The sequence below is a fragment of the Rissa tridactyla genome, chromosome 7 (assembly GCF_028500815.1).
Source record: "Rissa tridactyla isolate bRisTri1 chromosome 7, bRisTri1.patW.cur.20221130, whole genome shotgun sequence".
Taxonomy (NCBI): Eukaryota; Metazoa; Chordata; class Aves; order Charadriiformes; family Laridae; genus Rissa; species Rissa tridactyla.
Genome location: NC_071472.1, coordinates 32,870,413 through 32,897,595, shown reverse-complemented (window position 1 = coordinate 32,897,595; position 27,183 = coordinate 32,870,413). Strand labels below are relative to the sequence as shown.

Sequence of the window (27,183 nt, the reverse complement as noted above, 5' to 3'; positions counted from 1 at the left end):
CCTTCAACATGCCTTGTCCTCCTCTCAGATACGCTGTCAGGTCACAATTTGAGACTTGTAGCCATTTTTCAGTAATTTCTGGATGTCCAGAAATCGCCGACTTTTTCATTGCCTGCGTACAATAGTTCCAGTGTATTCTGGATGAAAACATCAGTCAAGCAGTACATATGTCGGAGACCTGATGTCTGGCACACAGGTCGGTCTGTCTTTGAAATTCCACAAAAAATATCGTAACATTATTCCATTTTGTTACTAAAATTTTTTAAGACAAAATATTCTCTTTCTTAACAAAACCTTTGGGGATTTCTCCTCTGGTGGAATTCTGGGTTTGTATCTGCTTTTGTTGCTTCTGAACAGAGCAGTATATATATTCTTTTCTTATTATTGACATATCCTACTGGTTGCAAATTTCAGTTTTCATCTGTCTTATCCCACATAATTCACTACAGAAATATGAAAAGCAGAAACACTAACGACTTGTAGGTATCCTGAGCATTATAGCATACATATACAAGGGAAGCAGGTTAAGAAACTGTAAGCAACTTCTGATTTGGAATTTCCCAAGTCCTGGATGGGAAAGCTGATGTTGACTTTGCAAGCTGATGTTCTTTTCCTGAGGATTTTTTTTCATGAAGCTTGTTAACTTTTTGATTTTTCTAAATGGAAAGGTAAAACAAACATATTTTGTACAACAGTCAACTAAGGATATTGTTGGGTTTTGGCAGTAGAACTGTTGAGCAGTTTAGGGAACATTCATGTTCCCTGAATTGAATTTTTATATAGTCCAACTGAAATGGGACTCTGTCCACAGTGTTGATCATATGCTTAATTTCTTTTCTCTGTATTGGCAAGTGTTCTTACTAGTGTTACAAGTGTTCTTAACATCATCCTGTGTATATTGGTTTATCTCCACAACTAGAATGTTTCCATAATCTTTTTGTATTTAATCATAGCACTAGTCAGATGAATCACCGTTTATCTTTTAATTCTGTTTTTTCCTTTAATCAAAAATTTCTTAACAAAGACCATACAGTGCAAACAGAAAGTCTTCTGTAGATTCTGTAGTCTAAAACAATCTGCCTGGTTGAGTTCTTACGTGTCAGTGTTCTCCACCCTACAGATGTTCTTCTTAATGTCTTTAAGAAGTTTCCAAACTGCAGTGTGCGGTGAGTTGCCTGATCCATCCTGTGGTCTTGGCTTCCCTTTGCTGTTTCCAGATGCTTCTTGAGGTTCCCAGACCTTTCATAGCAAAGAAGGACCTAGAAGCCATATGAAATTCCCATGCTTACATTTAAAGATGGTTAGAATACACGAGGTATTTCCTTTTACTATTTTTCCTGTAAGCAGTTGCCACAAGGAGATTATGCAATTCTGAGTAGGCAGAGAGATGATCCACATGATTGTGAGAGGCGGGGTGGTTTGTGGGAATATGAAGATGTAATCCACATGGTGGAAATGTTTGGCAACTACCGGCTTGAACATAAAATGGACTGCAGCTTGTGGCCTGCTCTGTCCTAGTGTCTTTGCCAACTTTTATTGTTATGGAGCCAGCTCAGTTCATACTTGTTCTTGTTGCAGCTTTATCAGTAATTAGCATGCCTGTGCCCACAATCAGAAGATGAATAAAACTTCTTTTTCCAGGGCTTTCTCTGCGCATCCTGTTGATTTGGGGTGGTTATCACTTGAATGCCTGCAGTGCAGAGAGCTATACTTGCTACTTCCCTCCCCATCCATACACATCGCCTGAAGAGATAAGCTTGAGCAGACAAAGATTTTTCTGGATAGTTTCTGGCAAGCCTCTGGTTCAAGCAGTCCAGTTGGCAGCACTGCCTGTCTGAACTTCCAGCATAAAGTTACCTGTGTTTACTTCAGACTCCAAAGCAGCTAGCTGTTAGGTTGGGACGTAGCTTGTGGGCAAGCCTGGCAAACGTTAGGGCACAAACGTTAGACAAATTATTAGATAGGCCTTTGGAGAGGGTCCTTGGGAAGCAGACGAGCAATATAACTCTACTGCCCTCTAAATTATGGTTGTGGCCTGAGTTGTCCCAGGCTAGACTTGCTACTTGAAATGTGTTGTGGGCAAATGTGAAGTTGCAAAGAGAAGTGGGAAAGGATGAGGGATAGAAGCAGAGTAAACCATACTAAGTAGATGTACTAAAGTTGTATGCTGAAGTCAGAAACTGGCCTTCCTTATACAGTGAAAAAGATGATCTCATCTAGAAAGCATCTTCCAGAAAGTTTGATCCTGTGTGGATTTAGCTGAAGCAAGTATCAAGCTTTTGCAGTGTTGAAGCTAAGTCCAGCAGGCATCATGAATCAGAGCCCTCGGTCAACGTGCATTAACAGAACCTGAAATGAGTCATGGTTTATGTTAGTGTATAGGACAGGGAAAAACAGTGGTTGAGGAATGGAGTGAACATACTACAGCAAAATAAAATTTTTGGTCATAAGTCTGAGCACTTGAGACACCAGAAGGTGAGCACTTCACTGATGGAGACCCCATAAAGGGAATCTAGAAAAATCGTACCTCAGCATCTAAATGGACAGCTAAGACAAGGTAGTGTGAATGTTCTCAGCATGTAAGCCAGCCTAGTTACCTTAAACGGATCTGTATTCAGGTATTATTTTTTCACAATTATAATTCACAGTACAGTAAAAAGGCCACCAGTGCTTCACAATCAGAAATTAGCATGACGACATTGTGATGCAATAAATAAAGTACACCCTAATCAAGGTAGTATTCCCACAGAAAGATAGCAAAGAAGGGTGCCAGATAAACATTTGCAGTGCAATAGCAAGTTTCTAATAGTAAATACATGCTGTATAGCTTGACACAGAAGCTCAAAAAGCTGATTTGGAACAACTAGACTGGTTTTGGCCCTGATTCTCCTGTTTTTTCAGAGCACTACCATAGGCTTTTGTTAGTTTTGCTAATTACATTTAACCAGGTATTTTTATTTTAATATTACCTAGTAAAGCTTGTCTAGCATTAAAACAATATATTAAGTTTCACACAACTATTTACTTTCAGCTATATTACATGGGCATGAGAAAGTAAATCATCAACATGATTCCAGTAAGAATATCTTATTTAAAACATAGTGGGTTGAACTCCCATTTGATATAAATGAATACTGAAAAAAATACAGCAACAGCAAATGCTGTGAAATTGAAGCATGGCATGCCAGAGTCATCTCTGGGTGTAACACTTCATCAATCAGCAGAGTTTCCTGAAGGAAGCATTTGGCTTCCCATGTCCTTTGTTCAGGATTTTGTTATGCAAGCTTCCTGGTCACATATATATATGGAATGGCAAACTGAAATTATGCTGAGCAGCCACTAGAGCTTTTAAAAATGAAACTGTCGTCTTTTAGCCTGTGACTGTTTTCATGCATATGACTTTTTTCCAGATGTCAAAAAAACACCAGTCATAACTTTGATGTAGCAAGGTCATGCAACAGCCTTGTTGAAGTAGCTGTGTACGCTGTAAGTTCATATAGGTGATGTGTCTTGTCAAGTCACATGGCAGCAAATAGAACACTGAGGAAAGAAGGATAAGGCCAAGTTCTTTCAGTTTAGTTAAACTAGTTCTCCTTCTGTGAATGAGGATAGGATTTGGTTTCAGGCTTGCTGGCTACCAGTTTTAAGATTAGATCTCTTGAAGAAATAGTTTTCATTATTTGCATGGCCCAGGTAAGGAAAGGATGAGTATTGCTTTGTACAGATAAGTTGCTGTATACTTGTAAGCGTGTCATGTATAACATGCATTTATATAAGCATGCATTGGCATGGGAGTACCTTGCTGTCTAAAGGAGTATGATAAGCCCATATGTTATTGTCTGTCTTTCTTTTCCTTCCAGATCAATGCAATCCGATCAATTGTTCCGAACAAAAGCAATAATGAGATAGTTCTGGTGTTACAGCAGTTTGATAACAATGTAGACAAGGCTGTTCAAGCTTTCATGGATGGTGAGTACAGTTTACCTTTTTCATTAAGGCATGAGGGATTCAATTGCATGCTAAAGTATGCATTCTCTAGTGACTCAAAATATTTTCTGTTGTTCCGTTGAAATTCAGATGATTGTGACAGTTAAAGTCCCCCCCCCCTTTTTTTTTTTTTTAATAATTGATCCTCCTGTCTGCATCTTTGCTTCTTCACAGTATGAGTTTGACATGGCTGTTTATCTGTTCTACCTGACTTTGCCATTTTTTGGTGCCGTTCTTGTTGCAGACCTTCTTTATTCTGCATGAAAGTTAATGCTCTTTAAAGTAAACACATCAGAACATGATTCGCTATTGAAGATACAGTAACTAATAAGAATTTAGGATAGTTGAGAAGCAGATAACCAGGCCCCTAAACCCCTGAACTTGACGCATACATTGATATTCAAACCTCAATCTGAATTTCACAAATAGCCTTGACATTTATAATGGCTGAACCAAGACTCCATTGAAAGTTCGAGCCATTCTAAATCTGGATCTGAGTTTGTATTTTGCATCATGGGACCATCTCTAATGAAAGGTCACTTGTATTTAAATAACACTTTTCTGATAAATATATAATGGCAAGTATTCTGAACTTTCACCAAAGTCTGTAAGAAACTCTTTGCAGGAATAATAGCATACCATGAGGAAGTCCTCTCAAAATCTTTGTAGCTTGGGTCTGCTTAAAAGATACTAGAAGTTCAGTGGTCTCAAAAGCCCTGTATATTTAAAAAATGCATCATAGTGTTGGTTTGCCATCTCACCAAGTTGCTTATTTCATATCTATTTTACTTCAGAATAGTTTTGGGTTTAGTTTGGATTAATTTACTAACATGTGTCAGCTAAAAAGCATCATCATGTATTAGGAATTACTTACCAATATGCAAAAAGCAGATGTAAGCAAACTGGACATTTATAAATGCGTTGAAATTCTTCCATCAGATGTGTATGGTACCTCTTGATTCAGGCATCTGCATGGTCAGATTCTGATAGATATATGGAAATCGGAGTTTGTTTGTGCATACACAGAGAGAAAGGAAAATGTGATGCATCTAATTAGCAGTAATTTTGTTTTCCTGTAATAAGTGTCTTGGGGAAAGTAGAGGAGGGTTGCTCCATGATTATTCAGCAAGTTCCTTTCGTTCAATTTATTTTGTCTCAAGTTACCCTTGCTTGCTTGTGGTCTATGAGCTGGTTCTAATGGCTCCTCAAAAGAGTAAGTGCTTTCGTGTGTTGTGGTCTGCTATGAGAAAGAAACAGGACAAAAGGAAGCCTTGCAAGAGCGCAACAAATTCTTGAAGAAACGCAAGCTGTTGTAATCTGAGTTCAAATGATCTTTGTTTGAATTTCACCAGTTTATGATTATTGTGCCTTGAGATCAGAAGTCTTTGCAAGTGGGCATTTGAAAACAGCCAATATTTGTTACTGTCTGGAAACAGTGTGAGAAATGACAGGTGTCCATTCAGCTGCCACTGTGGATAGAATGAATCTAGCACTTTGAGTATCTTTTCATGTAAATGACAACATTTTCTAAGATTGAAATACCACAGTTGCATTACTGCTTGCAATGGAAAACATGGGGACAGTCGGGCTGAGAGAAAAGGCTGAGCACCTCCATTTAATGCTTCCCTCAGAGGTGCTGCATGCTGAATCAAGAAATGTGCAAATTTAGTATCCTGAGGTCAGTTCCTATCTTGCATCATGTCTGGAACGGCGTATAGGTGGTGTGTCTATAATTAATTTACTTTTTTATGTGAAATCTGTGTTAAATAAAACAACGGTTCAAATGTTTTATTTGTTATGTTAGCGTTTACCTAATTAAGCATAATAAGAAGGTCTGTTTAGCTGCTTTGTAGATGTGTTCAAGAAAATATACGGGTGGGTTCAAATGAGGGCTTTGGGACTTGAACAGTTAGTGCATTTCCAACAGGAGGAAGCCGGGCTTAGTTGGGTGAATCCCTAAAATAACCCTCACCACGCATAGTATTCACATGGAAGCTGAGGGAAGCAAAGATAAGACAACACCAGCCAACACAAAAAGAGTGTTGGACGATACTGTGAAAACAGTTAACAAAGCTGTCAAGTGAAATCACATATTTTCAGCAGCATGGAGTGAAATATAAAACAGGCAGCAAATGGCTGGATTTATTTCTTCATGCTGAGGCACAGTGTCTGTCAAAAGATAGCATACCTTTAGGAGAGGGTGTTCTATTTATATATACATAAGTATGTGTATGTATAACTAAATATAGCTATAAGTATAGTTAGACACTTAATGGAAGCTTTCTTAGCCATCTGTCTGTATTGTCATATCATCTAGGAAACAAAATATGGCTTTGATGGATTCCATACACGTTTCTTCACAATTAACAAATTAGGCTTAGCACTACTAGCGATACACATCATCTCTTCTAATGTGCATGATAGACTCGCCAGATATTCTTGCATCTGGATTATTGTGATAGAAAAATAATAAGCCTCACATGTCTTTGGCTGAATGCAAGTTAACAATTCATGGTGGCCTGAAAACAGCATTACTGCTAATATTAGTATCGTCAAGAGTTCCCTGAAATGAGTGAGAAGAATGGCTGAGTATGAAACCCATTTGGAAAAGATAAGAAATGAACATTTACTAGAATTATGCCGTTGAGGGTAAAGGCATTCTTAAATTCAAGCGGAAGACCTTTAACCTGGTTGTGATTAAAAGGGTTATTGTGGCAGACGTAGCGGTTTCAATGAAGATTCAGACTGCATGCTTACTGTGAGCATCTATTTTCAGCTTTAGGGTCCAGGAAAACAAAATAATGATATTAACTAGGTGCAGAAGATGACTTCTAACATGGCAGCTGGCACTGGTCTGACCAAGGCTCTATTTGCTTTGTTCCATAAATCTGTCTGACCAACTTATTAGAGCTGGCAGGCAGAATTTCAAGTATACAAAATTGTCGTCATTTTTCAGTATAAATTTCAGTAAACCACTTTTTTTTTCTGCCAGGCCTAAGGTTACTCTGTGTGTGATGCAGAATTTCTACATCAGTCCATAAAATTACTCTTTTGGATGCTAATTAAGTCTTCATTTTCATGTCTTCTGGATATGACAGATAACACATAGGAAGTATACGATAAAAATGCCAAAAGACTTTAAAACTTTCGGAAGCTCTAGAGTCAGGGTGGGCTATCTAGTTTACCCAGTGATGAGATGCTTCCCTTCTCAGGCGAGAGATTTGAGTGTTGTTATTTCTGGGGCTTATGCTAGTACTTTTAAGTTAGGCACATACTTAATCACTTTGTGGAATGAAGGCTGTAAAAAGTGGTAGTGCCAAGTAGTCCATTTACTGTATGTAGTGTAATCAAATAAAATGGGTAACTAAAAAGGAGAAAGATGGCAGTTCTCATTTTGTTCTCCCCACATAAGAGAATTCACAACAAGTGGAAATGCTGCCCAGCTAGGAGACTAGAAACTGAACAAACTTGTTCTTTTTCATAGCTGAACTTTTGTTGAAATGTTTTGTCTTTTCTTTCTCTAGGCAGCGCAACTCAGGTTCTAAAGGAATGGAATATGACAGGGAAAAAGAAGGTAAGAGCTTACTCTTGAAAACGAAAGCATTCAGACCATTTATCATCTGTCTGTAGTTGAATGTAGTACTTTTATTTTGGCCAGTACTTTGTCTGCCTTTGCTAAAATAGGTGACTTCGTTCACACCTGTAGTCAGAATACTTGAAAGCCAATGTGTGTATTATTTTTAATCCTATTCATCTGTTGCTGTCTCTCTGCCCCAGCATTCTGATAAAATTTCTGGGTCAGCACACGTGTGTACATGTGTGTGGGAGTCAGACCCTGGACAAGTATAGAAGAAATGCCAAAACAGCCCATGTGCAGAAACATTTTTAATAAGCAGTTGTATCCTGGATGATCACAGCCATTTATAGTGATAGAGTTTTTGCTGCCAGCTGTAAAAATGACTTATGCATAGGAGTCCTCCATTAGGAGTCATGCATTAGTGACGCTATCAAGTCAGATACTCCGATTATATGCTTGGGATATGATCTTCATGCTTATGTATCTCCAAGCCAAAGATGTACCAGGAGGCTGCCCTGTGAGTCACTGTCACAGAGGCTCCTCTTTATGGTTGTGAGAGCTACAGCAGCAGTGGCCAACCTATGTCCTCTGTGATCACTTTCTGCCTGATCAGAGTGATGCCTTAAGGGTTTTTCTGTGTTACTGTGTGGATGTCTCACAGATGGTTAGAAACTACTTGTCCTAAGTGACTGCAAACATTTTGAGCGGCATCTTAGCAGAGGCTCTGCTACCATTTTGCAATGCAAGTATTTTATGTGGAAAGAAGGGGAAACCCAGTTTGGAGCTTCAAGTTTTATTTGAAACGATTTATCTATTCAGCTGAGCAGATGCCATGTGTTGTATAATGCAGCATGGCCTGTAAGTTGCATTACACTGATGTCACTTATATGACATCTTAAGAACGTGGACAATTTACTAATTATATTTTGAGTTTCTGAGTTGCACTGAGTGATGTCTCTGTTCTTGCAATATTTCTCTGTTTAGAACAACAGGAGAAAAAGAAGCAAATCTAAACAGCACCAGGGCAATAAAGATCCTAAAAATAAGAATGGTGGACCTGAGAAGGCATCTCAAGAGCCCCAGGGAGTATATGGCTGCCATCTGAATGGATGCTCTAAGGACAACTCCTGCAGTGGTTCTGCAAATCAGAAACTGGAAGCCTCTTCTCTTGAGAACAAAGGCTCAGCATTTGTAGAGTCAGCGCCGATCTATCCAGAAATCAGAGGTCAGTTCGTCTCACACAAGACAGCCTTTTAACTGGCAATAGCCAAGCATCCATTTACATAAAAATCATGGTATTTTTATTGCCATGAAATAGAAAACGGTAAAAAGAAGTTGGACAGAGATGTTTGTGCAAAATAATGCATGTAACTATTAAAGTCATGCAAGTAGATCTATATCTGGACACAATTCACCTTTCACTGTTTCTGTGCAAAACGTCTTTTTTTCTAGAGATGAAAGGATCGAACTATAATTAGAGGCCCAGCTGATACAGAATATTACAGATATAAATACAGAATGCAGGGTTAGAAAATGGCCTGAGTGTAAAATGGTGGCAGAAGCTATAAAGTCCCTCATCTGGTGGAGCAAAGTCATCTGAGCAGTATGAGCTTGTGGCATATTACAGGATTTATTTATTGCCTAGTCCAGACTAGTCCATTTTTGCTTTTCTCATCTTCCCCAAATAGGCTAGTCACAGTAGGTTTCCACTGGCTTTCCCTAACAGGGAGGGGAGGGCCTTTTTGTTGAGGGGAAGCAGTCTGATGACTTCATAGAACACACATTTCTGCTAGGGTCTAGATACTGATCCTGAAATTCTCGGGGAAGTAACACAGAAAGTTCTTCCACGCTGTGTTGTACTAGGTACAGAGTTATGGTTATAACAACATTAATGAACACAAACCTTCTCCGGGCGAGAGGCTTTGTGAAAGCTTTTGCCTTCAAGTATCCTTTCATAAAGCTCATATTTAATTGCTGTTAGTACTGGTAATGGTTTTTCAGCCCTAGATTATTGCTGCTGTTAGTATTTTCTTCCTGTATCTTAAGCAGTATGTAAGAATGCATTAAAAGAAATTTCCTTGAAATTCTTTTTTCCGTGATTGCAAGTACAGCTCTGAAACCTCATTTTAAAGGATAATTGTCCTGAAATGAATTCTCTGCTGCTTCCAGATGACTTTGATGGTGCCAACCGCTGGTTAATTAAATGAAAACTCTGCAACATGTAGCAGCCAAAAAGAGGAACCACTTATCAAGAAATTTTGTCCTAAAAAATTGGCACCTTGTAAAAGATCAGAGATACTCTTCCCACCCTTGCTAAAGATGCCCACTTAATTTGGGTAGAATACGCCATAAGCCAAAAAATTCCACATTTCCATAATACTAAAAGCATTCTTGCCACTTGTTCTGCAAGATGTAAACATTTGTGGTATAAATATATGTCAAGCTCCCATGTCAAACTTCTTAGAGTTGCTTTTTTTGAAACAATGCATGCATGAGTAAAGATACATAGACTGACTTGTCCATGCATGGGGAGTGTTTTCTGGGGGGTAGCAGATCTGAATGCAAGAAGAGTACCCATGCTCTTAGTGATCTTTTTCGGTGGCATTGGGATTGAGTCCTTTTTCTCTTTGACATGATACAGTGTAGAGTTGTACATACCAAGGGCAGAAAGTATCTCAGAATCTTTCTTTGTTTTTACAAGTGACAAATGAGATATTACCATAGCTTTACAATTTTTATAAAATTTTACACGTATCCCAAAACTAGTAATTGTCCCTTGCAAAAACAGGGGGAGAGAAAATAAAACAAAAAGGTGGAAAAGAAAGGAAAGGAAATGGAGAGAAAGGAAAACCTGAAACTTGAATATTAATTTTTTCCTTGCATAGTAAAATAAGTTCCTGGCAATTTGTCTAATATGGAGAAGGAAAGAGTTTCTTCACTTTCAGGTGCACTAAAATACTGGTCTCTGCAGCCAGTATAATAGCTACTTTCTTAAAGGTCAAAAGCCACGTGTGTACATATTGTTTGATTTGTGCTGAAGTGCATGGAACTAAATAGAAGAGAAGGGAGATAAGGATCCCTCAGGGGCCAGCAGCTGCACTCTTGTGGTTTCTGAGCAAGTTACACAGACTGTTCTAAAGTAGTTTGAAATGCTGAAGTGAGTCCGAAGTGCACCCATTTCATATTGCTCCCTCTTGTATTGTAATGTCCTTTGTTGTGTTTTGTCCTTGTCTGGCTTGGTTTTTTTGTTCCTTCCCTATCAAATTAATGTTACTGTAGCCATTTCACAGTCACCTTTACACAGCTCACAGCTTAGAAGGATCACAGTCAGGTGTCTGCTGACAGTCCCTTACGCTTTCCTCCCCGTGAGGAACATGAGGTTGAAGCTTTGCTTATACCAACTCACAGTCTGTGAGATTAGGTCTTTCAGAGCCATAAAATCCTGGCTGCCTGGAAGCAACTGCAGGGACCAGAAGGGAGGATGCAGTGTAGCTGGTGTTTCTCTGTGTGTCCCTTGCTAGAAAATTATATGGGAGAACATGTGGCTGTTACCTTTTAGTTCAGGTCTGCTTATTTCTTGCCAGTATTCCGTCTTTCTTTTTCTGAGAAGTCTTTAGTTATTGCTTTTTTCTGTGATGGTTTCCCACAGGGAATCAAGACCTGCTAGAGAAAATGAAGCGCAGAATTCAAGGCCCTGAAAAGCCAAATTACCTCATCATGGAGGGCCTTAGGGAGTGTTTCACTTAATTATGGGTCAGTTCAGGGGCTCTCCCTCTCAATATCTTGGAGGGGAAAAGGCTCACAATAAGCCAGATTACTTCAAAATGATGACCACAACAAACCGTCCAACTCGCTTCCTTAGATTCCTTGGCAACACAGGATCTGAAGGACTGAGAACTATCCTTTCTGTGCATCCCCTTGTAAAGAAGGCGTATGGATGCATTGAAAGGATATTTAATGCTGCCTGGCCATGCTATTGCTTTTGCAGGGACTTGGGAAAACCTGATAAATATCAGATACTGATCTCTTTCCAACTTCTTAAAATTGTTTTTCATGTAGGATGATTTTTAGTGAATCTGTCAAACTTCCTGTTTATATCTCAAGGGAGTTTTTTTTCTTCTTTCAGACAAAGAATACGTTGAGGTTCACTTTATTTTAAAGGTTTTGAATGGCAAGCTGTTATAAAAAGATAAACCACTCGTTTTGAAGATAGCGGCTCAGCAGATTTCAAAGCAAGTTTATTTGGGTTGTTGCCATCACTGGTAGGTCTGGTAATACTTGATGGTTAATACAGCAGAAGTCACACGTTAGACTAGTTCCAAGCCACCGCGTACCGAACCCGGCAACAGTTTACTTGTAACTACTATTACCCAAACCTTTGACCTCTCTTTCAAGTATTTGAGAGAGACTTTGTCCCTAGATTTTGTTATAGATGTTCTTTAGCTGGCCCAGGCCTTCAGAGATTTGATGCTGACTTTCTCAGTCTAGTTTTAATTGTCCTCAATCAAATGTGAAATTTCAGTTGCAGCATGCTAAGGTATTGATTGCTAGGCTCTGGTGGTCATCTTGCTGCTGGATTTCAAAGTAGCTCTTGTGTCATTTTGGAAGTGGCAAAGTATGTTGCAGGCAAAAGAGGATTAAAAAGTTTTTAGAGTATAACCATTGTTCCAGATCACTTTCTTCAGGCAAAAAGCTCTCAGTTTGTCATTTGTCTTGACAAGGATACCAAAGCTGCTAATTAAATGCAGTAAATAACAATTTTGCACTTCAACAACAAATTTCGAAAGATCTGATCTTGGGGACAGAACCCAATAGCCCTGTCCTTTCTCTATAACTTAGCTGATAGCCAGCCTCAACTGACAGTAGAAAGAAGATTCTTTATAAATCAAAGCTACCTGCATTAGTGTGAGATGCAGCCAGGGTTGCACAAGATTGATTGATGGTAGTTATCTCGGAACAGAATTCCTGGCTATGTGTGAAACTGGTGTCTGCATTGAAACATTCATACGTTCAGAGTGCTGCATACCTGGTGTTTCGTGCTTTCACAGATACACTGGTTTCTTTTAACTTCTTTAGATATTTTCTTAAATACTATTTAATGTAAGATACTTTTTCTGTTTGCAGACTCACCTTTTAAAGCCCATAAACAATGTTTTTCCCTGTTTCTCTGGCGTTACATGATTGCCATGGAAACATACCAGGATGTACTTTACACCTATCCTAGTGCCCAGCCAGGGCACAAAGAAGTCACTAGTTGATTTCCTGCAGCTGTCTCGGTGGTATCCCTCAGTCCTAGCAGTGTTGATCCCACTCCATGGGCTATAATCCAGTTGGTAATCTGACAAACCCCTTTTCTCCAGATACCAGACAATATCAGCCGAATAAAGTGATACATAAAGAGCATCATCAGAACAAACCTGTCATTCATTCATCAAAGTGGGTACAAAGATTAGAAAAATAAGTTAACACAACAAAACATTTTCTGTGCATGTTTTCTTGACCAAAATTCATAGTGGCAGTAATAGCTGGCCTTACCTGGCAGTCTTCATAGCCATTCTTTGGGTACTTGTCTCTCTGTCACGATGCTGATACCTTGAATGCCTTTGGAGTCTTGGAAAGAGTAAACCATATCATCTTGTGGCTCAGGCATTGTTATCTTATCCCTTTGAAACCATTGAACCCAGGAGCCTAATCATTAACATTGTTTCATTTCCTGCTTGGTCCCTGTTAGCAGCTGCTTTTGATAGAAATCTGTAGTCAGGCAAGGTAAGTATTTCGGGTGGGAATGTTTAATCAGTGCTTTTAAAATGCTGATGAAATGATGAACGGTTTTTTGTGTGAGATATATAGATAAAAAAAACATTCAGGTCTCATGCTTTCCATAGCAGACCTTGTCTTTAGTTCTGTTCTCTAATGTTTAGGCAAAGAATACAATTGGTAATAGGCTTTCTATGGCATGAGGTATTTTTTTTTCATATCAGGATGGAAGAGTGATTTTTTTTTTATGTGTCTTTCTTTTTAGACTGTTGAAAAATAGACGCTTTCAGATTAATGTTTAATAACCTAAAACATTTTGTTTCTGTTCTATCATTGTTTTCCAAGGTTCTATAGAATGCATGCCAGTGAAAAACAAACTTAATTTTTCCAGAGTATAAATATAAAGTCATTCAGACTCAACAATAAGGCTTCATATCTTTCTTAATCTTACAACTCCCTGTTTTCTATGTTGATGTTTTCTTGCAGACAAAGAACGAGAACACCAGAGAGTATCTGTGGAATTAAACCCAAAGATTATGAATGGAGTAGAACAGCATGAGTCTCTTCAGTCATCAGTTCAACTTCAGTGTAACCTAGGCAGGCCAAAGTCAAAATCTTCCTCAGTTAAATCATCGAATGCTACAAACCAACTTGAAACAAAGACAGATGATTCAGTCAAAAAAAGAGGTAAATTGGATCCCTGGTTGTTGTGTGCTGAGGAGATCAGAGAGCTGATGCCTTTAGGGAAGAAAAAGCACATATGTGAAGAAGAGTTGTGTTGGAAAGTGAGAGCAGAATCATGTTCAGCATAACAAAAATGAGTAGAACAATTTATGGTCTATTTAACATATTAAATAAAAATTAAAATAAATAATTTTAATTAATGTTGCTGGTTTAACAGTTACTTGATTTGGGGAATGAATTTGAGAAAACATGTTTAGAAACTGAGGAGCACCACAGAAAGACTATGCAAAAGTTGGATTTATGGACTTCAGTAGGATAACTGCTTCATCCTCATCTGGCCAAATAACCTGTTGAATCATTCCTGCTCCCCCAATCAGAAAAGGCAAAAACAGCTTTCTGACTTTTGTGCAATTTCTGTTTTCTATTTTAGGGCCAAACATTGAAAAATCAGTAAAAGACTTGCAGCGTTGCACTGTTTCTCTAACCAGATATCGTATGATGATCAAAGAGGAAGTGGATAACTCAGTGAAGAAGATCAAAGCTGCTTTTGCAGAATTACACAGCTGGTAGGTACATCACCTTGAGAGATCCATCACCACCACCTGAGAAAAAAGGGGCTAATCAAGCCACTGGCATTGGTGGGGAGGGGTTGCTTACACCCTGTTTGTTTTCAGCATTTGATTTCATAAAAAAAATATGTGGTGCCAAAAAGTAACTTCTCGTCAACCAGGAAGTAATATATATATAAAAAAGTGTATGTTTACAGACGTACCTAAAGGGGGACAAAACTACAGTTCTTTGACGAAATCATACTACGGTTTGGTTTTTTTTTCCCCCCCTAAGTGATCCACCTTGACCTAAATCTTTTGTATCAAGTTCAGTGGCAGCATATCTGAGCAAATCAAAGCTTTTCCAAAAATCCTGTCTGTGGGGTTTTCTGAAGTCTCTTTTACCTTCTTTAAATCTCTTCTTTCTATGCTTTTTCTTTGATCTTTTCTTCTTTGTCAGCCAGTCCTTTACTGTCACTTCATTTCCCATCATCTCTGCTTCTTGTCCCACCACTCTTTTCTTTTTTCTTCTTTCCCTCATAGTTTCTTCTAACTTTCCCATCCATCACTTCATTTCCAGTTTTCATCTCAAGTTCATTATTTTCCTCATACTTCTATCTCTTCCCTTTTTCTGAATTTTTTCCATTATAATTTTGGTTATTACTGATTTTCGGTATATATGTCTACACTCTTTGAAAATTTGTAGCAGAAATATTTGCTGTAGCAGCAAGTTCCACATTTTCCATTTTCTGGTTTGAGTTTTACTCGGCCTTTTGTTAAGTATAGATGCCATGTAAAACCTGTGTTTCATACAGTGTTGCAGTAAACAGAAAAAACTGTATTAAAATGTAGAAGATTCAGTCACAAATCACAGAAGAGTACAAAAACTTTTCACCCTTAATTTGTCCACAATATTTGACAATATTTTTATGACCATAGCTCATGAAAGTGCTGTACTATTGGCAGCAGTTTGTTAACTCTGGACTTTAGTGGTGTATTCATTGTCTTCAGTGATGCATCTAAAGTGACTTCAGTGCCACTGGGGCTCCATTTCTGTATGAGCAGAACGTCCAGGTGCTGTTGAGCTGATTTTGTGGAAGATTTTGTTGCACTGGGCCGTCGGGATAGCTTACTGTCTAGCAGGGAGAACTTTGTTTCTGTCTCTGCACTCGAGTGAGCGCAGGCTGTGATAACCAGTTGTACTAAATTGCGTATCGATATCAGGAGTGCTCTGTAGCCAGGGTAGTGATGTTTGCTTTGAACTAATATGCAGTAATTGTATTGTTGGTATATAAAAATTAAGTAAAGTTCATCAACTTCTTGCAGCTTTTTTTGGTAGTTCTCAGAGGTGTTTTTGCATAATTTTTAGAAAACCATGTTTATGGTTTCTGCTAAGAAGGCTCTGGCCCTTTCTCTGAGTAAACTCATAGTTGGGTCTCATTTGCTGTGTAGTTCTCCCTCAATTTTTTTTCTAACAAACAGTGTTAAAAATATATAATGTCAGTTACATGTGTAATCTTGTTTGCAGGCAGTCACAGTCAATTCGATCTTTGAATGGTAGTCGCTCTGGTCATGAAACAGAACTCTATCATGATCTAAGAATGTGGGGGGAGGCACTATATTAGTAAAATCAGAATGGATTTTCATATATTCATGTTTTAGCTTGAAAAAAACCCTGAAGTATATTGCCTAATGCTAAAACATGTTACTTAATAGGTGAGCTTAATAGGCAAAAAAAAAAATTACCCCAAAAAAGTATGTAAATCCAAGTAGACATAAAATGATGGAAAAGAGCCTGAAAAAACCTTTGAATAGGCTTCATTTAATTCATTTAACTTGAGCTCCTATCAGCTTCAGTGCCTAAATTTTTGGAGTGGAGTCTGCCAGAAGCTCTAGAATGTAACATCTGTGCTCTGCGTATTCAGGCTTTACAAAGCAATTTCATGCCCGTAGCATAATGTTGCAAGAAGGACAGTATAATGTCAGGACATGTTTATGGAAATCTCAATGCGGGCTACGTTGCTTTTGACAGCTCATAAGCCTGATATATAGGAAAATTTGGTTTAAACAGTAAAATGTGTGACTTAACACCTTCTTTGCTAAAATTAAAAACAGTTTTGGGATATTTCATATGACCTTGTGGCTTAAACTCTGAAAAAAGATGGGAAGAGCTGCCTTTAGTGCCTCATTTACAAAAGCTTGCTGCCAGCTGCTGAAGATTCACTGGATTTGAGCAGAAATCACCAGAACCAATGATCCATACAGCTTTAGACCTCATAGAGTCAACACATCATATTCCTGGGCTGCATGGCATTTATGGTTATTTACGTGGCATTTTCCTTGCTTCAAAGTTGAACAAAGCATCACTAGTGGTAGTGGGAGGATAAGGTAATTAAGTGAGTGCTCAGCGTCTTGCACATTTATCAACCTCCTTGGGCATAGGAATTTTGCTGTGCCACAGTCAACTTGTCTGTCAAGGGAAAATGAAATAATTCAGCTAAACTGTTGCTCTCAGAATGCTATGGAGTGACCAAAAGCAAGGGCATGACAATGGTATTTGGTCTCCTTTGGGATAGTGATTCCAAAGGTTTTTGCAAGTTCTTCTCCCACTTGCTGCGGGAGTGCGGACTTGTTGAGGTGTACAACAGATAAACATACAACAGCAAATAAGTGCTGTATGTGATCATAACTTTCAGAGAATACTTGCAAGAGCTCAATACTGTAACCTAGATGGGAGTTTAACCAGTTCCTGTTACGCACAGCTGTCACCACATAAGGGGTTTTAGTGAAACTAAATGAAGTCAGAAGCTTTAATTTTGTGTTGCAACCGAATACTGAAACATGTACCGCTTTCTGTTGCCTCTCTTGGTTTTGTTTTTCTTTTTATTCCTTTGGCAGTAGGATAAAAGGTCCTTTTTGCATTACTATCAAGGTCAGAATCAAAACTGTGTTTCAAGAGTTGGTAATCTTTTGGACTTTCTCATAATTTTTTTTTTTCTAATCTTGTCATGATTTTACCAATCACAGAAAGGATGAACAAGTGAAAAGATAACATCATGTATCATCCTCCTACCTCTAGATAGAGTGTTAAACCATTATTATGGATATAAATGAATAGCATATGTGGCCTAAGATGTCCTGAAAGCTTTCGCAGAAAGATTCACAAGGACTCTTCCTTTTAGCAGCAGAAACTGTTGGGTGATAGTTGCCAGTGGATGTCCATGTCTCCGTCTGGCTCAGTATTTCATAGCTTGACCTAATCAATGAAGGGAAGTTACTCCTGAACACACTCAGCGAGTGCTATGGTTTAATTACACTGCATGCAGAACTGGACCAAAGAAAGGCAAGCCTCCTCTACTCTTTGCATCTTGAACGCGTTGGTATCTTCAATGCTCTATAAAGAGCATGAAAACCAGCACAATTGAGGATTTTTTGAGTGAACAAAAAGCACTTGAAAGCTCCATCATAGGCTGGCTAAAAAATTGACTGTGACATAATGCTGGAAAAATGGAGTTTAGCAATACTAGCAATTTATATATTAAAATACATTCAGAGAACAACTAGGAAGCATGTACTGTATGTTTGGGGAAGATAAAGCAGTTTTTCTACAGTTTTCTAAGTTAAAATCAAAGCAGAGAAGTAGTTGAATGGGGCAAGAAGTCATTTAAAAGAACATAGTTGTGTCTGTACTCAGTGCTGGGTGATGAGCAGTGCTGCCAGTGCTCACAGTTGCAGAGCAGTGAGTGAACACAGTCATCCCCTTTCTGGGATCACTTGGCAAACAATAAAAATGGTGGTTTTCTGTTTCCCATAGCCCGGAATCAGTGCCACCAGATGAAGAGCTGCCTGTGTGTGTTAGTGATGTGGTAGTTTAGAGGATGGGCAGATGGCTGGGAAGGCCAGGGCTGGTATTGCTTTACACTGAACAGAGTTCCTGTGCTCTTTCTCTCTGCATTTCCAGGCAATCCTCATTAGCTTTCTGACTGTGTCTGTCCACCAGCTGACCTTTGGTAGTGCTTATCCCTCTAAAGTACAGATTTTCAAATCCTCTTGCAGGTTGTTCTGATATTTGTTTGCCCATCAGTCACACGGTCCAGTCCATAGCTTTGCCAGTGCAGAGAAGGAAAAAGTGGTCTCTGAAGCATTTACGGTCCCTGGGGCCCAGTTGGGTTTTCAGGTACCTTCAAAGACCAGTGCTTTTACCAAGGCCCCTGGGCCCTGCCCCTACTGCCTGGGGGGTCTGGGAGGACCTGATCCAGCAGTTCTGGCCTCCAGCTGGCTACTTGCCTATGGAGCTGCAGCACTGGAAGAGGGGCTCATGCTTGCTCTCTTCTTGCAACCTCCAGCAGTTTGGGATTACCCTTGCTATGTATAAGTGGAGAGAACAGATGGAGTTTATGAACTTGGAGGGGGTTAGGTTTCAATGAGATACATGATATCCCCCTCTGGCCCCTTTGTCTTTTACAGATTCTTGCTTTATCCCTGTATTTTTTACTAAGCTTGTGAAGATGGATTACAGAGGTGAAATGCAAAGGTGGATTACACTGTCTCTTAGCCTGTTGTTCATATTTTATAGCCTTGCATCTCCCCTCTTTCCTCCCAGTCATTCCTAGGTGTGTTTGTCATCCTCGGTAAAAGACAAGCACAAGTGCTTTTTGGGGCTGTGGAAGTAGATTGTTGTTTTTGTGCATGTCATTGCGGATGAAAAATGAATATATCCTTTCTGATCTCATTATTGTCCAACTAAGGAGAAATCTAACTTATTATACACATATAGGGAATAATTATCTCAAATTTCAACAAGTGTTAGAACAAAGAGCCAGACTCTTCTTTTTTTGTGGCCACATTCCAGGGTGCTTTTGGGAAAGTTACCTCTCCTCTGTAGCAGGAGCCCAACAACAGGGACCACAGCCCTCTGCCTTGCACAAAGTGTGTTTAGGCTGAAATGTATAAAGCCAGTAAGATACTCAGATACTTCGGTAGTCAGATCAGAACTGAGACTCAAATAGGAAAGAAATACTTTACAAATTCATGTAAAAATGTGCAGGATGCTAACAAGCCATGATACAACTCATACTCACAACTGTTAAAACTCTGCCAAATCCTGAGGTGATGCTTTCATTTCTAAATAAATAAAATTTAGAAGTGTTCTTTGGGAAAAGATTTTCCATATTAGTTTTGAGTTAAACAACTTTTTATGATCAGGCAATAAATTTCTAGTTGTTTGTAAAAAGATCTTAAAAGAAAAATGCAAATAGACCTTTAACTATGATGGCTTTACCAGACCCCACTGTTCTAGCTAGATGCTAAAGAAAACAATATTAGTGAAGGTAGATAAAGAATAACACAAAATAAACTTGAATAACTAAAAACCTTCAGGCATTTTTACTTTTACCACATGGTACACTGCAAAGAGAAGGATTTCAGTGAAATTGATGTATTCTGTCTCTTGTTTATCTGCTTATTGTCAGACTGTATTTGTGGTCAGAATGAAAATTGGTTTAATCTGGTTTGCTGTGTAAACATTGTGCATGAGCTAATACAGTGATCAAATAACAATCTTCAAGCACCATAAACATTTAAATACTATTGAGATAATACTGGAAGAATATAATTTACTGAAACACTGCAAAATATGTACTGTAGCAACAGCTTTTTCTACAGGTTTATTAATATAACGAAAACTTGAAGTATAATTTCTCCAACTACAAAATAGCATAGCTAATTCAGTAATCCTATGAAGCTTGTTATCACCGTTACAGGTGGTTGGGTTTTCATCACATCATTTTGGTTCCTTGTGCTGGAAGTTTGACAGAGACAGTTCTGTGTTTTGGATTGAGGTGGGGGATTATTTTGTGAAATGCACAATTGGCTTAGAGGTTCTTATCAGTTGTCTTACCAGTTGACGTGTGGGTCAAATATGTTCGTGCTAGAAGAAACATGTACATGAAAAAAGGCATAATGCTTAAAGACCAGCGCTGAGCTTATCAGGACTATCCCATGAATTTGTATGTCATTTTAGCTCAGGTGTAGCAGAGGCAGTGACAGTACTAACATCCCTCTAACTTGAGTTTGTCAGCAGATTGTTAACTGGTGCAACTTTAAGGAGCTACTGGGGTCTATTCCAAAGCCCACCGACAGAGCAAAGTCACCGGAGAATGCTGTGTGTATTTTTTTTTTTTAAGCATAAGCTGTCAAACTCCAGCAGTGTCCCACAACTAACTCCCTCATGAAGTAGACTCGAATTGTACTTCACTGTTCCAGTGTCTCACCTGCTGAACCAGACCCCAGAGGTTGCCCATGAAAAAATAACTCTTTCCTCCTTCCAGATGAAGAGCCCTGCTGCAGTGGTTCAGAATGCCACAGCTGACTGCGTCTTCCTCAGTCTCCAAAACAACATTCATTCTCAAACTATGCACAAAGCTGGTTCAGGGGAGAGTGAAGATTATTAAACAACTCAGGGAGAAAATTGACGTTTTGGGGGGTTTAACAGAGTTTTGAAAGGACTCATTTGAATTATAGCCTTAACGGTAACCTCTGTGCCATGCAGCTGTGGCTTACCTTTGTGAGTATGTCAGCATGTTTGCCTCTGTGTCAGCTTGGTCTTTCTATTTCTCCATCTCTTCAGGTACAATAGGTTTATCATAATGCCTAGAAGAGGCATAAGGAAAAAGAAGATTCTGGTTGTCTGGGACCCTTCTGATTCTCATCAGTAAAGCTATAAATCAGCCAGCCTGGCAATCTGAAGCAGCTTGTCTGAAGAGGCACTAATAACTTTAATAATTTTAGTGGGATTTTGGGGTATTGCGGCTGACTGAAAATATCTTTTCTTTTTCACTGTGCAAGCACTAAATTTCATGCAGCAAACTAGAGAAAGATTAATTTGTTTCCACTAATGTCAGAACAAATTCAGAATTTGTTCTGAGTATGAAACTGTGAAATGAGGCAGCTGTCAGCATAACTTACCCCTATCGTTGCTGTGCCAGCATTGCAGTTTGGCATTTGCAGTACTTTTGCCATCGTATGCTAGTGTGAATTCTGCTAGCCTGCGTAAGTCCAAGGCACAAGTACTGTCCGTTTAACCAGGAATAGGACACTTATGCTCTTGCCTTCAGAATCACTTTAGTAAAATGAATCCCAGAGAGCTGCTATCTCTCCTGATGCATCTCATATCTCCACCGCACGAGCATGAGTCCTGGCCCCATTTGCATGTCCTCTACATTAAGCCTCTGCCTTGTTGTGTTCCTTCAACAAAATTGTCTCCTTCCTGAACCCCACCTCAGAATTTCATCTGGATGTTAAAATCAAGAACTGTTGAATGCTGTGCTCCAAACTACAGATATTCACCTGCAGTGAACAATGATACAATGCTAATAGCTAGAGTTTGGTACCCAGGCCCTGATCCTGAAAAAGTCAGGGGTAAGAGAACAGAATCAGTCCTTTCAGAAGAGAGGTGTGGCAAAGGGAGACAGAAAAGAAAGAGGTACTAGTGTTACTCTATTTTGGTTCCAGCATCAGTCATGGAATATAAGACTTACTTGATTCAGATTCATCCTTGAGCCTGGTCAATGGGAGAGGGGATTTGAGTCCCAGCATTTGTGCCAGTGAGTATTATAAATGTATCATAAAAAGCCGAACACCTGTAGCAGAACTGACGAATACTACTACAGCAGGGAATCCTATGGACTGATGATTAGGGCATGGATTCGGGTAGATTCAGAGAGGGAAGTGGTGATGCCAAGTTGTGTTTGTCACGGGAGACTCAAATGGTATATGAGTATACGGAATATACACAAGTGCTGATGTTGGAGGGAAAGAGAAGGGATGGCTGAAGCCTGGTAGAATGTTTGTGCTGGGAGTAATCAGAAAAAATTGACAAGGGTATGGCCCCTCTCTAGAACCTCAGCTAAAGAAGCATGTTTATGATTTTAACCCTGGTTCCTACGATCTACAGAAGACCCAAGAGAAACAGCATAACTAGAGAGGAAGGAATTAGCAGAATGTTTTCCTGAAGTGTTTTTAAATCTGAAATGCATTCTGTTCCTTGCTCTGCTAGAGCCCAAATCTGGTGATACGTGAGTGTGCGGAAAGTTCCTATAGCACCCAGTATCCAGTTCTCCACAGCACACCAATGGCTGCAGGCTGTGCACTGGAGTGTACCAGCTTGATGGAACATTTTGATATCAAGTGAATACTGAGAAGCATTGAAACAAAATGCATTCCCAGGAGGTACAGTTGAGCTGAGCTTCGAGTAGTTCTAGCTAACCCTGTGATCTGATCATGATCATCCTGTTGAGGCTGAGTAGGGCATTATCCCAGAAAATACATTAAAACCAGTTAAACTTCTCATTAAGGTAAAGAAGCTGTTCAGCTTAAGCAGCTCTCTGAGCTTCATGTGAAAGCAGTGGGATCTTAGCAGGAACAAGAGACAAGATTTGACCCGTTGATTTTTCCATAGTGTTCTTTCTCCTTCTATATCTGTTAGCATTTAGTTTTCTTCTTGTATTTGTTTTGTCTTTCATCTTTTTTCAGTCCAATTTTCCAGCTTTCTCTCTGTTGTTTTCTTTTGTTTATAACTTTGCCAAGTTCTTGATGGAGGAGGATTTGGTCAGTTTTGCACTGCAGTGCTCTCTGTGACTAGAAAGGAATCAGATTGATTCCTACTCCGTTTCTTAGTTCACATAAGGGTCAAGTATTAAGGAAATGTGGCATTTCCTAGCACTGATTGGCCTATGACATTTCCAAAGAAACATTAATTTCCCCCATGACATATGATAGTTCATGATTTCCAAGCTGAGAAATGTGGCTGTACACTTCAAGATGAGAATTAGTATGTTCCTTTCCTTTTGTTGAGAGAGAGAGAGTCCATGTCCTCAGCTGGTGTAAGTTAGTACAGCTGCATTGTCTTCAGGGAAGGGCAACCCCATGAAGCTCTGTCCATTAAAGAAACTTAGTTTATCACATGAACTAGTCTCATATTGACAAAGGCACCAAACATTTTTTCTTCTTGTTTTGTTCTTTAGTTTTCCCAATGTTTGTTTGTAGCTACAAAGGAAGTACTCAGGTGGTTCTCCATCAAATTCATCAGATTCCTGGCTTCTACTACTTCAACATCCAAACGCTTTCCTGAAACGTTCATCAGAGACCACACTAAAACATTAGGATTGGAAAACTGTCTAGTAACAGATGAGATCTGACTATAAAATATGATAAATATAGAACTGCTATGTCCTTATTCTCATTCTGATTTTAGAAGTGTTTTTATTTGGCATCAAAATAAAATGTTAGGGGCCACGCAGTTTAGTAAGGATCTGTTGTTGGAGTGGGGAGAGGACGCTCATGGAATGAATTGGGCCAAAACACAGTTCTGATGAGCTCTGCTGTTGTGAGCTTGTTGCTTGAATATTTTTTCCAGCCAAACGTTTATGTTTATATAACCTGTGTAGTACACTAGGGAGGCATTTTTGTAACAGAGACGGCAAAAGCGAAAATTACTTTTTAAATTTAGGGGAAAATACTAAAGACTATTAAAATCTCTTTTTTTTGTGGAGGGTAGAAACAGGTGAGACAAGACTCATTTCAACCACCTGCTGTGAAAGCTGAGGAAGTTTATTATACCAGGTGGTTACAAAAGCTAATTGAAAATAGATTAATTCTGAAAAGCTATTGCTGTTTAGATTAGCAAGCTGGAATCGTCACCTGCCTATTTGGAGTCCAGGCTTAATGCTTATGCCTGGAGAATATTGAGGGCCAACTGGAACAAGTGTGTCCCTTTGTTGTAAGTGTGTGCCTCTTAACTGACTTGCTCTACCGTAAAAAACCCTGCTGTTTTATTTCCTCTGGTGTGTAGGTCACACTAAATTGATCTGGCAGGCCAAAACAATATTTTTAATCTTGTTTATATGTATGAAACAGAAAAATGTGTTACGCTGCCATTTTGTTGTCTTGCTGCATCCTGTGCCATCAGCCAACCTGCATCTTTTCCTCTTTGTTGGCTATTGGGAAGCAGAGTAAAGGCAGTAGCCTCTCCTCCTCTAAAGGTGGCGTGGTTGATTGGTAAAACCCAAAGGCAGGACTCTGCAGAACTTCTGTTGCAAACCTCCTGTATGAGTTTGGTTAATTTATGGGAAGATTTCAAGGAAGGATACATGGCACTTGAACATGTTCTAGCTGGAAACTTCTGGTTGAGTCAGCTGCATATCTGCCACGTGTTCCCCATGCTGCCTGCTCCCTAATCTTTCCGTTTTAGTTAACAACCTGTCGCTCCTCTCCTCTTTAAGTTCTTTGTCTTCGCTGCCCACTGAACTCTGTAGGATCTTTCGTTTCTTACTAAGGGCATTCTAGACAAATGTTTTGTTCTTGAGTTTTCTATAACATCTTCCTTCTAATGGAAGCTAGTTCACGTATAACTAGGTGTCTTCACTGATTTAAGGATAATTTTACTGAAAGGGCGGAGAACTCCACCCTTCCCTTGAGTGTGTGCCTGGATTTACTCCTGGTGTTTGACCTACCTTTTACAATTGCCCCCCACCTTCCTTGAGTTTACTTATTTATGCAAACATAAACATTAACATTGGTGGTGTTTATTAAATGTGAACATGACTAAGAATAATCTAGTGAGGGGGAAATGGAGTGGCACAGCAGAGCACTGTCCACTGGACAATGTTCTGCAGTGGTGTTATTTCACTGAACAATGTTGCTGGGTTGGTGATGTGAACAATTTACCAGACCCGCTATCTGCGGACCTGATCAGTTTGCACTTTGACAGCTTAAAAGCACTGTCAGGGATGGCACACCAGACGTTTATGAAAGAAGAGGCAGACGAGACCTTTAGGAAGGCCAGGTAACAGTGGAACCACACCTTCCTGGTCCTGGAGAGAATGGGGGGCAAGGAAGCTGACCTATATCATGGAGATGCTTTAATGCTTATTTACATCACAAACCATTTTCTTGTTTACCCTGACATATTTTGAAAAAATATCTCTATTTAAGGAAGAGAAGGACCTCTTTCCACATGGCTTTAATTCTGTTTTATTCGTACTATCACGCTGAGAGCTAAGCTGTATTAACCTGGGTAGCAGCAATGGTATATCTGGCTTAATTAGGAAAGCGACTGTTAAGTCATGTGAGGATTGCTGTGCCCAGGCAGTGCTGAAGGGGTAAATCAGAGTGACTTCCACATCTGTGCAGACACATGGGCAGGCCAGTGAGATGTTAGTGTAAATCAGCATACACGGATTATCACCATTTTTTGTGTAGCCAGTTTGCCTAGCTATTTCTTCAGCTTCCATTTCATAAGTATTATTAATTTCAAAACTGCCCATAACTAAGGCCTGAAGTTTTTGTGTAGTTATAGCTTTTGAGTTTGATGGAGTTCTTGCATGGATTGAATTGTGATATTTTTTTCTTTCTTTCTTTTTTCTTTTTTAGCATCGTAGACAAAGAAGTATCATTAATGGCAGAAATTGATAAAGTTAAAGAAGAAGCCAGTAAGTAAAAAAAATATGCAGGGAACTTTTTGAATAGTCATGGAAACATTTGTTTTGTTTGGCAGAAAATTACACAGTTCATAAGTTTGGTTAGCAGCATTGCAGCATCTTTCATTGTATATGTATACAAACAAATAAGTTTTTGACATTCCGGGATAGTTCCTGTATAGTTTCTATCTATAAGGATGATGCATCAAAATTTCAATATTATGGAATTAAGGTAAACCAAAAGTTCACATGAAGTTAGATTTAAATGGTTTATTCCTTCTGTTTACTTATCAGAGCTTTTTGAGCCCTCTTTTTTTTTTTTCCCCGCCTTATTTCTATGGTTTGTCGATTACTTCATTTCTATTTCCTAATCCCTGTTTTCTTGCTTATATTACATGTGTGAGTTAGAATACTGGAAATAACTAGAGGTATAGGTTATTGCGTGGCGTTGCATAGCTTTAAGGGATAGTAATCAAGCTTATGATTTAGAACAATGAAAAAATATGAAAAACAGCTGTTTACTGGAATCTGTTTTCTTAATAATCTGTGGGAGTTGATCTGATTCCAGACTTTCATGTCGGCTCTGGTTTTTGCATAGGTAAGGTGTATATATGTGCTGGTTTGGGAAACAAAAAGCAAGATGAGCCATGTATTAGGATACTACAATATCTGTCTTATACCTCATCTGAGATATGGTATTCATGGCTCAGTAATCAAGGGGTTGTATTTCAATAGAGAGTACTAAGAAAGAAACTGAAGAATAACCGAAGTATTTGCCTGGCAGATGAAAATATCACTGCTGTGTATGCATACAATGCTTTTATTGATTTCTGAATTTAAGTCCCTTCCAAAGAGGGTCATACATATACGTAACGTTCTTGAGTGCTTCATTTGCATTTAGAATTCTCACTTAGTTCACAAATGTATACTAGTTAAATTTTTATTTAAAAAAATAATCTAAATAATCTGTTGCTAGCTAATTCTCTTGCAATTGTATATGTGTGGAAACTAAAAGGTATGAGTTGTTGCAGCAATGGTTGGTATTAGTTTGTGTTTGGAATTTTCTATGCTATCTTTTCTAGTACTAACATGAAATAGATGTGAATTTGGAGTTCTGTGTTATTCTGGGGAGGCGTTGTGGATGGAAACATAT

General features: G+C 38.9%; 1 protein-coding gene across 9 annotated transcripts in view; it reads left to right on the top strand.

The window, feature by feature from the left end:
* SPATS2L (spermatogenesis associated serine rich 2 like) overlaps positions 1–27,183 on the top strand; it is a 133,566-nt gene that overhangs the window by 97,345 nt on the left and 9,038 nt on the right. For all 9 annotated transcript variants that reach the window (XM_054209861.1, XM_054209857.1, XM_054209863.1 and 6 more), the window contains 6 exons: positions 3,861–3,969; positions 7,512–7,561; positions 8,549–8,789; positions 13,808–14,008; positions 14,436–14,571; positions 25,984–26,042. In XM_054209861.1, the coding sequence (XP_054065836.1) occupies positions 3,963–3,969; positions 7,512–7,561; positions 8,549–8,789; positions 13,808–14,008; positions 14,436–14,571; positions 25,984–26,042 (694 nt within the window). In that variant the 5' untranslated portion in view covers positions 3,861–3,962. The remainder of the gene's footprint in view (positions 1–3,860; positions 3,970–7,511; positions 7,562–8,548; positions 8,790–13,807; positions 14,009–14,435; positions 14,572–25,983; positions 26,043–27,183) is intronic.